This window comes from Somniosus microcephalus, chromosome 1 (assembly GCF_052327205.1).
Source record: "Somniosus microcephalus isolate GS21.2 chromosome 1, FLI_Smic_1.0, whole genome shotgun sequence".
Classification (NCBI taxonomy): domain Eukaryota; kingdom Metazoa; phylum Chordata; class Chondrichthyes; order Squaliformes; family Somniosidae; genus Somniosus; species Somniosus microcephalus.
In genome coordinates this window covers 422427193-422441919 of record NC_140987.1, presented here as the reverse complement: position 1 = coordinate 422441919, position 14727 = coordinate 422427193, and the positions used below count along the sequence as shown (strand labels likewise).

Here is a 14727-nt window from a genome sequence, read left to right as displayed (position 1 = left end):
AACTCGGTTTCTCTCTCCACAGACGCTGCCTGGCCTGCTGAGTATTTCCAGTATTTTCTGTTGTTATTTCAGATTTCCAGCATCCGCAGTATTTTGCCATTATACTTGGAAAACAGTGACCGGATCGGACAAAGTCAACATGGATTTACAAAAGGTAAATCGTGCTTGACTAATCTACTGGAATTTTTTGAGGATGTAACTGGTAAAATAGATAAGGGCGAACCAGTGGATGTGGTGTATTTGGACTTTCAAAAGGCTTTCGATAAGGTCCCGCATAAGAGATTAGCGTGTAAAGTTAAGGCACATGGGATTGGGGGCAAGGTATTGACTTGGATAGAGAACTGGTTGGCAGACAGAAAGCAAAGAGTTGGAATAAACGGATCTTTTTCCGTGTGGCAGGCAGTGACTAGTGGGGAACCGCAATGATCGGTCCTTGGACTCCAGCTATTCACAATATATATTAATGATCTAGACGAGGGAACTAGATGTAATATCTCCAAGTTTGCAGATGACACAAAGCTGGGTGGGAGTGTGTGCTGTGAGGAGGATGCCGAGAAACTCCAGGATGATTTGGACAGGTTGGGTGATTGGGCAGAAGCATGGCAGATGCAATACAACGTGGATAAATGCGAGGTTATCCACTTTGGTGTCAAAAACAGGAAGGCAGATTATTATCTGAATGGCAATAGATTGGGAGAAGGGGAAGTGCAACGAGACCTGGGTGTCCTTGTGCACCAATCGCTGAAGGTAAGCATGCAGGTGCAGCAGGTGGTTAAGAAGGCAAATGGTATGTTGGCCTTCGTAGCGAGAGGATTTGAGTACAGGAACAAGGATGTCTTGCTGCAGTTGTACAGGGCCTTGGTGAGACCACATCTTGAGTATTATGTGCAGTTTTGGTCGCCTTATCTGAGAAAGGATGTTCTTGCCATGGAGGGTGTTCAGCGAAGATTCACCAGGCTGATACCTGGGATGGCAGGAATGACGTATGAGGAGAGATTGGGTTGATTGGGCTTATACTCGCTGGAGTTTAGAAGAATGAGAGGGGATCTCATTGAAACTTATAAAATTCTGACAGGACTGGACAGACTAGATGCAGGAAGGGTGTTCCTGATGGTCGGGAAGTCCAGAACCAGGGGTCACAGTCTAAGGATAAGGGTTAAGCCATTTAAGACTGAAATGAGGAGGAATTTCTTCACCCAGAGAGTGGTGAACCTGTGGAATTCTCTACCACAGAAGGCAGTAGAGGCCAATTCATTAAATATATTCAAGAAGTAGTTGGATATATTTCTTAAGGCTAAAGGGATCAAGGGATATGGGGAGAAAGCAGGGACCGGGTACAGAATTTGGATGATCAGCCATGAACTCATTGAATGGCGGCGCAGGCTCGAGGGGCCGAATGGCCTACTCCTGCTCCTATCTTCTATGTTTCAGTGGAAGTGGGTGTGAGGAGCCCATATATAACTGCTCCATGAAAATTGCGTCTAATCAGCGCTTGAGTGCTAAACCTGCAGGTGTCTCTGTTTTAGCCTCCAGGCAAGTTCAAATTATGGTAAACAGCAATTAAGACCAAAATTGCTTGATAAAACCAGACTTTCAAATAAGTGTGTCTTTTTAGCACAGCACCCATTTAATGGCTGCTTTCACCCTTTCACCAAAATAACCAAGATTTTTTAATATATTACCAGTTGATCTCCCACTGTGTGACAGTGAATCAGCAGCCTGTTATGAATCTCTCATGATTTTTATTTCCATTTAAGTCAATGGAAATAAAATAGGGTAAGATTAAAATGGGCTGCCAATTCTCTTGTCACCCGTTTTACACTATCACACAAAGTTAAAATTACCCACAGGGAGTCGGCAAGTGTAGTCTTCAGGTGAAGTGGTATTAGAGGGCAAGGGATAATTGAACCAAGGCACACAGATGTAACTGTTACCATGTTTATGTCATACATTTTGTCCTTAATTTTATATAATACTTGGTTTTATAATATTTATAGTTATTTAGTAGAAGTTTAGGACAGTTTTTAAAGAGTGGTTGGAAATGGGTATTGCTGTCCCTCAGAGTTCAGTCTGGGGCCACTTCTGTTCACTGTGTTTCTCAATGATTTGGATATAGGCCTAGCGGGAGTGCTGTTGATCTTGGCAGAAGATACCAAAATAGGAGGTATGGTTAATGGGCCTGACTGTGCTGGTTGGGGGAGGGGGGGGGAACCTCCCATGTGTTACAACACTCGTCTATGACTTTATAAGGTACACTGCAAACATCGTATTTGGTGTTTTGTGATTGGTTGCTGGATGGGTATTTCTGTGTCTGTCAATCTTGTGATGCTCACCATGTTCAAATAGCCTGCTAACGCTCACATGAATAATGCTGAAAGCCAATAGCTGTATAATTCAAGAGTTTCACACATGGCAGACTAGACACTTTAGATATGTAACTGACTAATCAGTTGTCTAAGAGAATGATAGATATAATAGCCAAATTCAAGTGTGTCTTGAGCACTTAACAGCATAAAACAATGTGTACAAAATGGCCTGTTGGCACATTTTGGTTCATCCCCACCTTGCAGTTGGTTTAACTGATATTTTAATCATTTTTACATTTAAACAATTTAAATTTAAACAATTTTATCGTGAAAATACAAGTTTCCACTAGGGCCAAAAATATGATTACCGGTTTAATAATATTCCCTATAAACAGTAAACATGTAGTAAAGTTTCTGGAAAAAGTATGGGGGTGATTTTTGCTGAATACTTTAGACACTAAAGAGGTGGCCTAGATGGGGTCTTAAGCTGAAACACCAGTTTAGCTCGCATTTAGTACAAGAAGCCATCCTGGTAAAGGAGCTGAAGCCAACACTAGGAATGGACACCCAGAGGCTTGCTAAACAGCTGATTGCCACTTAAAAGGCCCGCCAGCACTCATTAAAGAGGTGGCATGGCATTTTGGTGGCTAGCGCTTCAACTAATGCCCTCTCCGAACAGCGACCAGCTGATTGGGAGTAAACACGATGTTGATTTCAAGTGCTACTTAAAGGGATACTCACCACTTAACAGAACACTCACCATGTCATGGTCATTGCTGCTGGAGCTGTGAAGAAAACCTCAAACACATTGGGAGACTTTCTGGGACACTTTGTTAAGACTTCATCATGACTCGAGCAACACTTATTCTGGAAATTCTCTGAGGACTTCATCTAAAACGAGTAAGTGCTGTGCTACTCCACCTTATAGAAGTCACCAGGAGAAAGGGAATGTTTGGTCATGGGGTCCCCATTGATTTACAGGAGGAATGGGAGGAGGGCATGATTCCAGGAATGAGGGACTTCAGTTACATGGATATACTAGAGAAGCTGGGGTGGTTCTCCTCAGAGCAGAGAAGGTTGAGAGGAGATTTGATAGAAGTATTCAAAATCATGAGGGGTCTGGACAGAGTAAATAGAGAGAAACTGTTCCCATTGGCAGAAGGGTCGAGAACAAGAGGACACAGATTCAAAGTGATTGGCAAAAGAACCAAAGACGACATGAGAAAAAAAAATTTACGCAGCGTGTGGTTAGGATCTGGAATGCACTGCCTGAGAGGGTGGTGGAGGCAGACTCAATCACTGCTTTCAAAAGGGAATTTGATAAGTACCTGAAAGAAAAAAAATTGCAGGGCTACAGGGAAAGGGTGGGGGAGTGGGACGAGCTGAAGTGCTCTTGCAGAGAGCCGGCATGGGCTCGACGGGCCGAATGGCCTCCTTCTTTGCTGTAACCATTTTATGAGGCCAGGCAGGCAAGAGGGAGGGACAGGAGGGCAAGGATGCTGTCCTGGAGTCCTTCCCCTCTGCAGATACAGGACATCCCACCTCCTCCATCAGGACTTCCAGTACCCTCTCCCTCAGTCCCTGAGCCACCCTGTACTATGCTGCTGTATCCCAGCCAGAGCACTCCACACCTTCAGTGGAAGTGGGTGCGAGGAGCACACATATACTGCTCCATGAAAATTGCATCTAATCAGCACTTGATTGCTAAACCTGCAGGTTTCTGGTTAGCGCTTGCAGGCAAGTTCAAATTATGGTAATCAGTAATTAGGACCAAAATTGCATGCTAAAATCCAGACTTTCAAACAGGTGTTCCTTATTAGCACAGCACCCATTTAGTACCTGTTTTCACCCTTTGGCCAAAGTAACCCCCTAAAATTCTAATTATTCTTTCTGCTGATATCAATTCAGTCTCTTGATTTTTCAGGCTTCATAACATCTCCCAGACAGTTTCCTCTCCTGATGGTGATATCAGTCTTCACTGCTTAAAAATGAAACAAAATCAAGGAATCAAAAATAGAAAAGGGAAAAGTCAATTATTATTATTGATTTTTCAAAGGAGTGTTGATAGTGAAACTTGCGCACAACATCTTTTAATAAACGTACAAAAAGAGAGGTGAGAAAAGACGACCAGGCCCAACAATCCTCAACCTAACCCTAGCCAACCTCATAGAAACATAGAAACATAGAGATAGGAACAGGAGTAGGCCACTCTCCCCAACCGCTAATAAAGCGAACTCCTGGGAAGACAGAGAAACTGTGGTCAATTTCAGGAAAGGCTCTGGGAAATCCCTTACCAATTCTTTAAGACAATTAAACAATCTCTAGGAGATCAAGGTTATCCATAACACATCACTGTGCTTACTTAAGCTAACCCCTCACCCTAGTATGTTCCAATTTCCTTAGGAACAGGACCAGAAACAACCATCTCTATCCATCATGCTAGTCCCAACTTACCCCAATATACCTCTGATATCCCTCAATATCTGTTTGTCAAAAATTAGTATCCATCATTATCTTGAAATTGATAACACCCTCTTCTTTCACTGCCTCCCTGGTCATTTATTACATACATTTACCATCCTCAGCAAGAAGAAGTTATATTTGTGAATGTGATTTACCTGGAGACGTACTACATATCTTCTCTACCTAAAAAAAAAATGGTCCAATGATATTGCAGCCTCTGGGGATTTGAATTTGCCTGAAAGATAGAGGGGAGAGTTCTACATGGAGCTACAGTTTCATTTCACTAATTTGTTATTGAAGAAGCTAGCTTTTTATTTGTTTTGTTCAATGTACATAAGAGCATGAGAAATAGGAGCAGGAGTAGGCCATTTAGCCCTTTGATAGGATGTACAATATTAATCAGTAAAAAAAAATTAACTGAACCTCTCTGTTAGAAATCATACAAAAATATTAACGGATGCTAATGTAGGAAAATATGATTGTCAAATGTTTTGCCCATATTTAAAATGTAGAAAATGGGATAAAATGTGCAAGGTTTATTCCCTCCTTTGTCCTTCAATTTTCCCTCCTGAGGATGTTGACTTCTTACTGGGATTCAGTTCCACACAGGTCAGCCACCCTATTTAACTTATTCAAGCTGTCTTGAGTACCCTTAGACAGTGAGTGGTGACAAAACATTTGACCGTGGGCTGGGTAGGGACAAATTATGACCAACCTGTAACTGTCTTCAACCATTGTCCATACACTCCCAACGGTGACCCGGAGCAGGAACCCTGGGCTCATTCTTCTATCCGTAACCGGAGTGCTAAGGGCAGCTTTAACAATCTACAACCAGCCCACCTGAAATTGGCTCTTGGCATAATAATGGACGTCAGTTAAGAATAATAGTGCATGAATATACAATTCATTTTTATATTATGAATGGGCTAGTCGCACGTCTAGAGACAAGCCATTACTTCACACGTAAATGTTAAAATACCATATGTGTGACTAAATTACCTGTTTCTACTGAATTGTGCACTGCAGGAAGTGTTTGCTAAACAAAAAAGGTTTGTCAATGTCCTTTTTAAAAAAAAAAGACTGCTCATTTAGCAATGATCTATGTGATCAGAACAGCTAAGGTGAAACAGTAAATTGAAAACGCAGCTAAAACACAAAATACACTTCTACAGTTATAATAATTTTAAATCGGGTTCACTTGGTGTTCGGTAAAATAAATGACCTCAGTCAAAAGCTGCAGTATCCATTATATAACCATTCACATAGCTGTTTCCTTAGTTGAAAATCAACCACCCACAGGAAGACATCTGAAACAGACTACTGGACCTGCAATGACTTGAGGGCAAAGTGGTGGGCGTTGAATCAACGGGGCCTGTATGAATGAAAGGTTCAGGGGAAGAGGCAGGGAATGTCCGCCAGCAATTTGCAATGCAGGAACGGTGCAGGTAGCCTGACATATGATGAGTCTTCGAATCTGAAGTGCGCCCACGTTGCAAACAAGCCCGGCCCATGGCTCAATTGACGTCAGCGTGCTGAAGAGAAGGGGAGGGGGGTTCACGTTCTCGTCGAAATGGCAGACTGTGTCTTGAAATGGAATATTTATAATTGCAGAACGGACTGCGCAAAATTGTCGAGATACCCACCAAATATTGCTCGTTGTATATTCCATGACACGCTAAACAGATGTGCTTCCTATCAGTCTGGTATTGATCTTCCCCGTTTTTGCAACGTTTGGAAATGAAGGCAGGGAGAATTAGAGATGCGAGCAATAATTCGATGAACTATTTTAAGGCTCTTGGAGTCTGACTGGGGCTGTAAATCAGCATTGCAGGTCGTTAGCAGCGAGCCAATGCGCAGACTCGAATGATGCAGACAGCCTCCCGTGAAAACAACTGAGAACCGACAACAGAGCAAACACAACAAAAGGTTGATTCCTAAAATATTGTTTATTTGAATCCAATTTACCCTTTGCAAAAGGCTGGTAATGTTGTTTACAGTAATAGGTAACCATATCAAAATAAGTCCATCTCAGCAGATAAATAGGCTATCAGACATTTGAGAGTGCAGGAAGTCTCATTATTTTAAAAAATCCCTTTCGTTTGATAAAGTGCAATTTTAAGGATGGGTGAGGGGGAAGGAAACATTTGTCCCAACAAACCTGCTCGGATAGTTTCTAAACCATTGGCAAATACTGACTGACTTGAAGTGCTGAGTGCCGAACTCTTCGTTAAGAGGAGGGAATATTGGCAAAGTGCTTTCCCAATTGTCTCTTCTATTGAACCTACAGGATTACAAAGTGCACGGTTACTCCTGGGAAAGGATCTGCCTCTATTTATCTGATTATTTTTTGGGTAGTAAACAAATGGTATTACATTTCATTTACTTTTTGTAGTAATTTTTTTTGACTGGATTTTATTCTATTACCAACCCGCCCCCCACCCAAAGACAGTGACTAGTTAACAAGGGGCTTCGCCAATACGGTGTATTATTACTCACAATTTGAGGTATTGGTCTCCAGTATGAAAAAATAGAGATATTTTTCAAATAAATACCATGTACTTTTGAAATGAGCCACAATAAAGGACAGAAGCGTGCTTTAAATTAAAACTGTGCTGCTGCAGAATAACACAGTCTATCGTCCATTGCTGCTGTTCACACCACATCCAGGGATCTGTTGACAAATACAGCAAATCATTCTGACGCGCTAACAATATCCTGCCCAATAATACGCAATATTTTGTATTTGTTTTGAGAGATTAAATCTGCGGTATAGAATTGAAAACAACATCCCGTCACAGTTTAAATTTCATCAGAAGTTCAATTAATAATAAATAAATGATAGATAGATAAATAGATAGAAAGATAGATAGTTAGACAGAAATATGGATAAAGGTTAGATAAATAGATGGATGGATAGAAAGATAAATAGATGTTAGAAAGATAGGTAGATAGATAGATGTTGGGATAGATCAATGTTAGATAATAGACAGGTAGATGGATAGATGTTGCAGAGATAGGTGGATAGATGTTAGACAGATAGATGGATAGATAGATACATGTTAGATATTTAAAGACGTTTAGAGCACGGGGCTCTATTTAGGTAGCTTAAAGTGCATCACATATAGGCAGTGCTTTAAACTTGAGGAAAGTTGCCATTGGCGCTCCTGGATAACACGGGATACCCAAATTGATCATTGCAACATTCCAACAACATCTACCATTTCCGGATCTTCGCCCGTATCTCTAGGTTCCACAGGGGGTTATTTCATCAGTAGATATATTTTGTGTCCACACATTTATACGCGCATCTAATATACTGCAGCTTTAATTGTATGTTATGGAGCTTATGATTTATGACTCTACAGGAAACCGCTGGGGGCGCTAATAATATCCCACTGACGGAGAATTAACTGCTCTCAAAAATACACCTTCCTCAATGATCATTTTTAAATAGCGTGTCATGATTTTTTTTAAATAGCTTCCAGTAAAAAAAATAAAAATTATAAATAATAATTGTTTTAAAAAATAAAATCCCACGAAACAGAAGACACTATACGTCACTAGACGACCTTGGTCTAAATGAAAAATTAGATGGGATACAACCACAGCAAGCCATCCAGAGCGACTTCTGGATATCAGGGTTCCGGTATGCATAAATAATAGGATTAATGACTGAATTGCAGGTCGCTGGTAGAACCGTGACATAGGTGTAGATCAGTGGGTAACTGGAGTCTGCGATCAAGCAGTAGACTGCGAAAGGGATCCAGCAAGCAGCGAAGGTGCCCAGGATGACAGATAAAGTCGAGATCCCTTTCCTGGTCGAGGTGTTGGAGGTGGTCACGAAATGGTACTGCACGGCGATCTGCTGGGCGTGCCGGAAGGCTATTTTGCAGATTTGAACGTACAGCTGCAACATCAGGGCGAATATCAGCAAAAAGGAGACGGAGAGGACGGCGGCGTTGTTTTTGGTGATTGGTCTGACCACACTACAGGACGTCTCGTCCTCCATGCAGTTCCAACCCGCGATGGGCAGTGATCCCAGGCTGATGCATGTGACCCATATAACTAAAAGCATCAGGTAGGTGAAAGTCATGGTTCTCTCTGTGTGATATGTCAGGGCGTTGTACAGAGACAAGTAACGGTCGATGGTGATGGCAAGCAGATTGCAGACTGAAGCCGAGAAGGAGGCGATCAGGAGCGCGGCCGAGACCAGTTTGGCGGCTTCGAAGTTCAGCAAGTAGAGAAAAATAAAATTGAGGATCAAGCCCAGTCCTCCGAGGAGATCGGCTAAAGCCAAGCTGCCGATCAGGATGAACATCGGAGTCCTGAGGGTCGGCGTGTAGAAGATTACGGCCACCACGATGGCATTCTCGCAGGAGATAACAGTGCCCATGACACACAGGGCAATGTCCCAGGGATTGACTGTCTCCGCGGGTAGGTCGGAGCTTGTGATCGAGGAGTTACTGCTGTCCGAGGAGAGCCAGCTCGGGGACTGCTTTGAGCTATTCCGGGTCTGATCATTCATAACTGGAGGCATGGAAAGCATAATCTGAAAGGGGAAGGGGGAAAGAACAAAAACATATAATTCAAAGACAAAGGGACAAGACATTCAAAATGCGCCCCATTTGCAAACAATCGGGCCTGCGATGCAGTGCGTTGTGTGTTAAGTAGCTAGCATTTGTTGACAGTTTGCCCCACATGAAGGAATGTTCGTTTAAAACGAATTCACTATTACATAACAACTGGCAATGGTGCGAAGTCACTTATAAATACTCACTGCAGCAGTAATGAGGCAGACCCCTTCAGTGTGCACTGCAAACCCGGTTATGTGTAGCGAGGGTTAAAATAACTAAAACAGCCAAGTTTTAACTAAATGGTTGCATTAACAAGTACAGATTAACCCAACAATTTGAAAAGCAATGTAGATTTTCGAATCCAGCTAACAAAAATCCATTTAACAGATAAATAAATATCCTCTCACACATTTTATACAGATATAGCCATAGCATATCACTAAGGCATAGTTAGATCTTTATACGATCCATCATAAGTATATAAAATATAACGGTACTTCATATTTAAGAGAATAACTTATACGGTGTGCTAATATCTATACTGTGAAGTCTTAAATCGCAATACACATCACTAATGTCCTTGTCTTAATATAACTTCAGAAAGGAAATAGAATTAGCAGACTTCGTTAATTGAATCTAACACTATATTGTTTGAAATGTTACTCTTCCCCATCTATGTCGCCTCCAAGGGTTACACAATGCAAGGACAGTAACTGGACCAAGCGTCTTACCGGCTCTTTACTGGGGCTCCTTCTTCGGTGCTGGTAGACTGGGTTTTAATCCGATGCAATGGGGCTTTGCTCCGAATTGCAGGTTTATTCTCTGGCTGACATTGCTAATCAAACGCCAGATTTAGTGAATTGAATGCGGTTAATGCGATGCCCCAATGGGGTGGTGATAAATCTCAGTTCTGACGTCAAAAATGTTCACTTATTGTGATCAGCGCCCTGACTGAATCACAGGCTGTGTGATGGGAATATCAAGCAGATCCACGCACGTACACACACACACACATCTGTACTGCCCCAGCTTCATTCACAAGATTTCCAACCAGACGCCCATCCTCTGCAGACACCTCCCAAGGTCATTGAAAGCAGCCAGGTACCAAATACATCATCGCCAGGAATAGCTCCCGCACAGAATGCAAGGGGGAATCGACTCACACCCATTTTATCTTTGCAGTGTCTGCGTCCGCTTTCTTTTGTTAAAAACGAATACACAACACTTTGAAAACATATTGGGTGCTGCGCAAAAACCGAAAGCACGGTTTAAAGGGACGCGACCATGTTTTTATCGCGCTCATTCGGGGTAGATTTGCTGTGAATCGGTATTTGTACACGGAATAGAAAATGTAGAAGTTCGCAAACTCGAATGCAGGTTGCCGTGTCTGGGAGGGAGGGAACGCTAATGTTATGCACCGCGGAACCAGGCTGCCTGTCCTTATGGGTTAACCCTAGCCTCGGATCCAGCCTCTTTACACTGCATTAGCGAGCCTTCCTCCCACCGTGCTTCTCGCAACCGAACCGAGCCGCCAAAAGCCAGCTAACTCACATCCCCGGAGCCCGTGCCCCGGCTATTGTTGCAGAGCAGTGTATTTGCACCGGCTACCTTTGAATAAACCAAAGTACGAGCTACACAATACATGAGCATAAGATTGAAGATTACATATAAATTCTCCAGAAATCGATGAATCCTGACGGCGCAGAAGAAATATTTTCTCTATGCAAATTTATTTTTAGATACGTGGGTCTGCAGTCCAGTGAGATCGGCTTCTAATTAAAGGGAAGGGGGCAGAAATACTAATTTACAGGCAAAGGCGACCCTTTGCGTGCCAATTACCAGTTACCTGTACGGGGGAGGGGGGAACCTGCTGTATGGCATTTGTAACCTTTTGGCTAAGATGAAGCGTAGTATCACACCCCAGTAATGGGGTGGTGATGTTCCACCCCTCCCCCCCCCAGCTATGGGGCGGCGTAAAAGAAACCCCCCCCCCCCTAATTAAGGGGCAAAAAAGAAATTGTAATATACTTACCTCTTGATATTTAAATGCTTGGGGATTCTCAGTATGAAGAGTTAAAGCATCATAGACAGATAGGATATTATGAACTGCTAAGTAGGCCGGGATATATATTTGCAGGTCATCAAACCTTTGTTTTGGTTATTTTATGCTCCTCTGTGTCAATCAGAAGTAGATCACCTATTCTAAAGAGGGTCCGAGTGCACTGTACATGCCCCACCTGTGACAGAGACTGTAGGTCCCCCATTGGACTCATCAGTCACCTGAGAACTCATTTTTAATGTGGAAGCAAGTCATCCTCGGTTCCTGAGGGACTGCCTAAGAAGAACTGTAAATGCCGACCAATCCCAGAGTAGGGGTTACAGCGTTTATTTGATAACGTTTCAAACTTTAATTAAAGGAGAGGAGTAGATTAAAAAAACAACTTTGAGCGTTTCCCGTGACCCTGGTGATGCAAATGAATTGACTTTGTTAAAAACTGATGGTTTAAAAAAAAAATCACACCTGGAGAGAAAGAATTGAGAGAAAGCTATTTAAAGGGTGAGCCTTCTCATAGACTGGACAACATCTAGGCAGAAGGGATTTTACATTGCTCCTGTTAGTTACTTTCATTATACCAAGTAGCAGATTATTCTAAACAGTATTTGTAATATGCTCCATTGACTGAGAATTGTCAAATCAACCAATTTAAAGAACAGGCAGATATTACAAGTAGTTCTGATCAATTAAAATACTACTGAAATGTTGCAATGCTCCCATATTATCGACAACCCTTTCCCACGCACCATAACTTTACCCCTGTTCCTTGATTGCTTTTTTCTGATCATTTCTGAAATAATGAACCTGCTTCCATACTTTGTTCCCACTGCTGGGCACTAAAGCAAAATGTGATGGAAATTCTCACAGTCAGTGACTTTAATAATTTCTCAAACTGTTTGCTTCTGTTATTTCGTTGCTGTCTCTGACTTTCTCACTGCTTCTTTTCCTTCTCAGAGTCAACCTGATTTGCTTTATCTTTGATTCTCTCTTGTTTTTCTTGGTAGCTGTCTGTTTTATCTCACCTCCTCCTGTTTTTCTTTGCTTTGCTCTGATTTTTATTCTCCTGTTCTTTGTTTTTGTCTCCATCATTTATTTCCCTTCTGTTGTTTCTGTTACGCTTGCTCTGTGCTTTCATTCTAACTCATGTTTTTTGTAACCCCTCATTCTCATTCCTCTTCCTTTTCTCATTGTCTCTGCCTACTTTATTCCTCCTCCTGCACTCTTTCTCTTTCTCTTTTTGTCTCTTTTAATCCCAATCTTGTTTCTCTTTGCTTGCCTCTCATTTCTCTTGCTGCTTTCTTTGCTTTTTCCTGCCTCACAATCTTTTTTTGTTTACATTTTTCTTTCCTTCTTTCCCTCTTATTTCTTCTCCTGTTTTTCTTTGCTTCTCTTTGATTTTTAACTTTACATTTTGCTCCCAGTCTTAATTCCTAAGTGTCATTATTATTGACCCCAAACTAACATTGTGCATCTGCTGCATCAAACAAACATTGACATCATATACAATACACAAAATGGCATATTTTCTCTGTAAATGTTAACATCAATTTTTGGTGATTTGGGAGTTGTACCATATGTGAGTCAGTGTTCTGACAGAATGTGAGTATCCCTGTAAAGATAGAAGTACTGTTGTTATAAGATTCTTTTGTTCCAAAACAAAATTCTCCTCATAATATTTTTTGTCAATTCTTTTGGCTCTTGCTTTTATTATTATATCATATTTCTGAAACAATAGATTATTCACAATACTCGGTGTTTTACTGTGTTCCTCTGTTCCACTGACTTAGGTGACAGGCTGCCTTTTACTCTGAAAATGTTAATTGCCCGGTCCACGAGTATTCCTGTGTCTAATAGGAGCACTGACTCAGATTGGGATATGGGTAAGAATCCCAGTATTCTACCAGGAATTCACTATTGTTCCCCCTGTTTGCTTTTCAGTGAGTGGCATAGAAAAGGTCAAGCTGGAGCACTGCTTCAAGGTAACACATGATAGTAGGACGAGACATGGCCAAATACTGCAGCTACATCTGGTTTTTGCACCTGGTCAGAAAAAAGAACAGCAAGGAAAGATAAGTGGAAGAAAATGAGCAAAGAAAGAGAAATAAAATGGTACTGCAAAGCAGATAAACCAAAAGTAAAGATGCCTGTCCTTTTTCCATTTGTCTGTATTCTGTCACTCAATATACAAAAAGAGTGAGAAATCAAGAGAGAGAATCAGCAACAAAGTGAGAAAGAATGCAGCACAAACAAATGTTATTAGAGTATGTAAGGTACCATCTAGGTAAAAAAAAATAGGTGAGCTAAATTGAGAGACTGTGCAGTCTCTCTTAATTGCAACATTATGTATGGAGGTAGGAAAAGTGTGTAGGATGGCATATTTGCAGCTTAGGAACTGTCATCAGGAAGGAGGTGGCAACCCAAAAGGAGAAGCAAATTATAGATGTCACTTAAACAATAATGGTTAACTTTGAGTGATTACAGGTGTAAGATCTCCCTCTCAGCCAGAAAGGGAGTGGAACTCTTTGCTTCCACATGCTGTTTGATCAGGTGTAACTGACCTGGGTGTAATTGATGCTGACTTAGGGTGGCTAAATGGAAACATGTCCCAGATCTAGCAACCCTCACCATGCTGAATATTAAAAATAAGAAAAAACATTTATTTTAACCTTAATTTTGAATTGAATGGTTTGAGAGAGGTTAGAATTATTCCTAGGTCAAATATAGTATGGCCTGAAGCAGAGTAAAATATTGTACCTCAAAAATGGAGGTAAAATTCCCCCTTTAACGAAAAAATGTGACTGACTAACCAAATATAGTGACTGGGTGGAAGTATTCTGCTCCATGCATTACCATGTCACTGATTTATCCTGGTCTTGATGTGTCGCAACATCATAAATGCATTCAAAATGAATGGTCCCAAAATCCTGCAGGCTAGGATCCCAGCTGTTATGCTGGGATCGCACCTACCAGAGCCCTCTAGTGCTGACCTCACTGAAGTTTGTGGGACCAGCGGGAGGGCATCCCATCTGTAAGTGGCCATGGGTTCCCATGCCATGACAGGCGCATCTTAGCCCATGCTGCCAGAAAATCCGGCACCTGCCCACTGTCAGACAGGTCCCCAGACCCCCACTCAACCCAATACCTCATGCCGCTCCCCCTTGCCCCTATGTAAATGGTCCATCACAGAATTTCTTAAAATAAAATAACGTTCCTTTCTTTGAGAGTCCAAGCCACTTCTCTGGCCTGACTCAGTGGGGCCATTTTGCATCTTTCTGGAGGCTGCTATGCCTCATCTCTCTGTGTGTACTGGCCCCTAGTGTTATGGGAG

General features: G+C 41.8%; 1 protein-coding gene across 1 annotated transcript; it reads right to left on the bottom strand.

Moving 5' to 3' along the window:
* Positions 1–6702: 6702 nt before the first annotated feature.
* On the bottom strand, positions 6703–10728 carry LOC147125233 (G protein-coupled receptor 12-like). The gene is made up of 2 exons (XM_085999665.1): positions 10075–10728; positions 6703–9318 (listed from the first exon to the last, which is right to left on the bottom strand). The coding sequence occupies exon 2, from the start codon at positions 9313–9315 to the stop codon at positions 8320–8322; it is 996 nt and encodes a 331-aa protein (XP_085855791.1). The 5' UTR covers positions 9316–9318; positions 10075–10728; the 3' UTR covers positions 6703–8319.
* Between the last annotated feature and the right edge of the window lie 3999 nt (positions 10729–14727).

Coding starts and splice junctions, on each gene's coding strand:
- LOC147125233 (XM_085999665.1), bottom strand. CDS start 9,315: ATGCTTTCCATGCCTCCAGTTATGAATGATCAGACCCGGAATAGCTCA.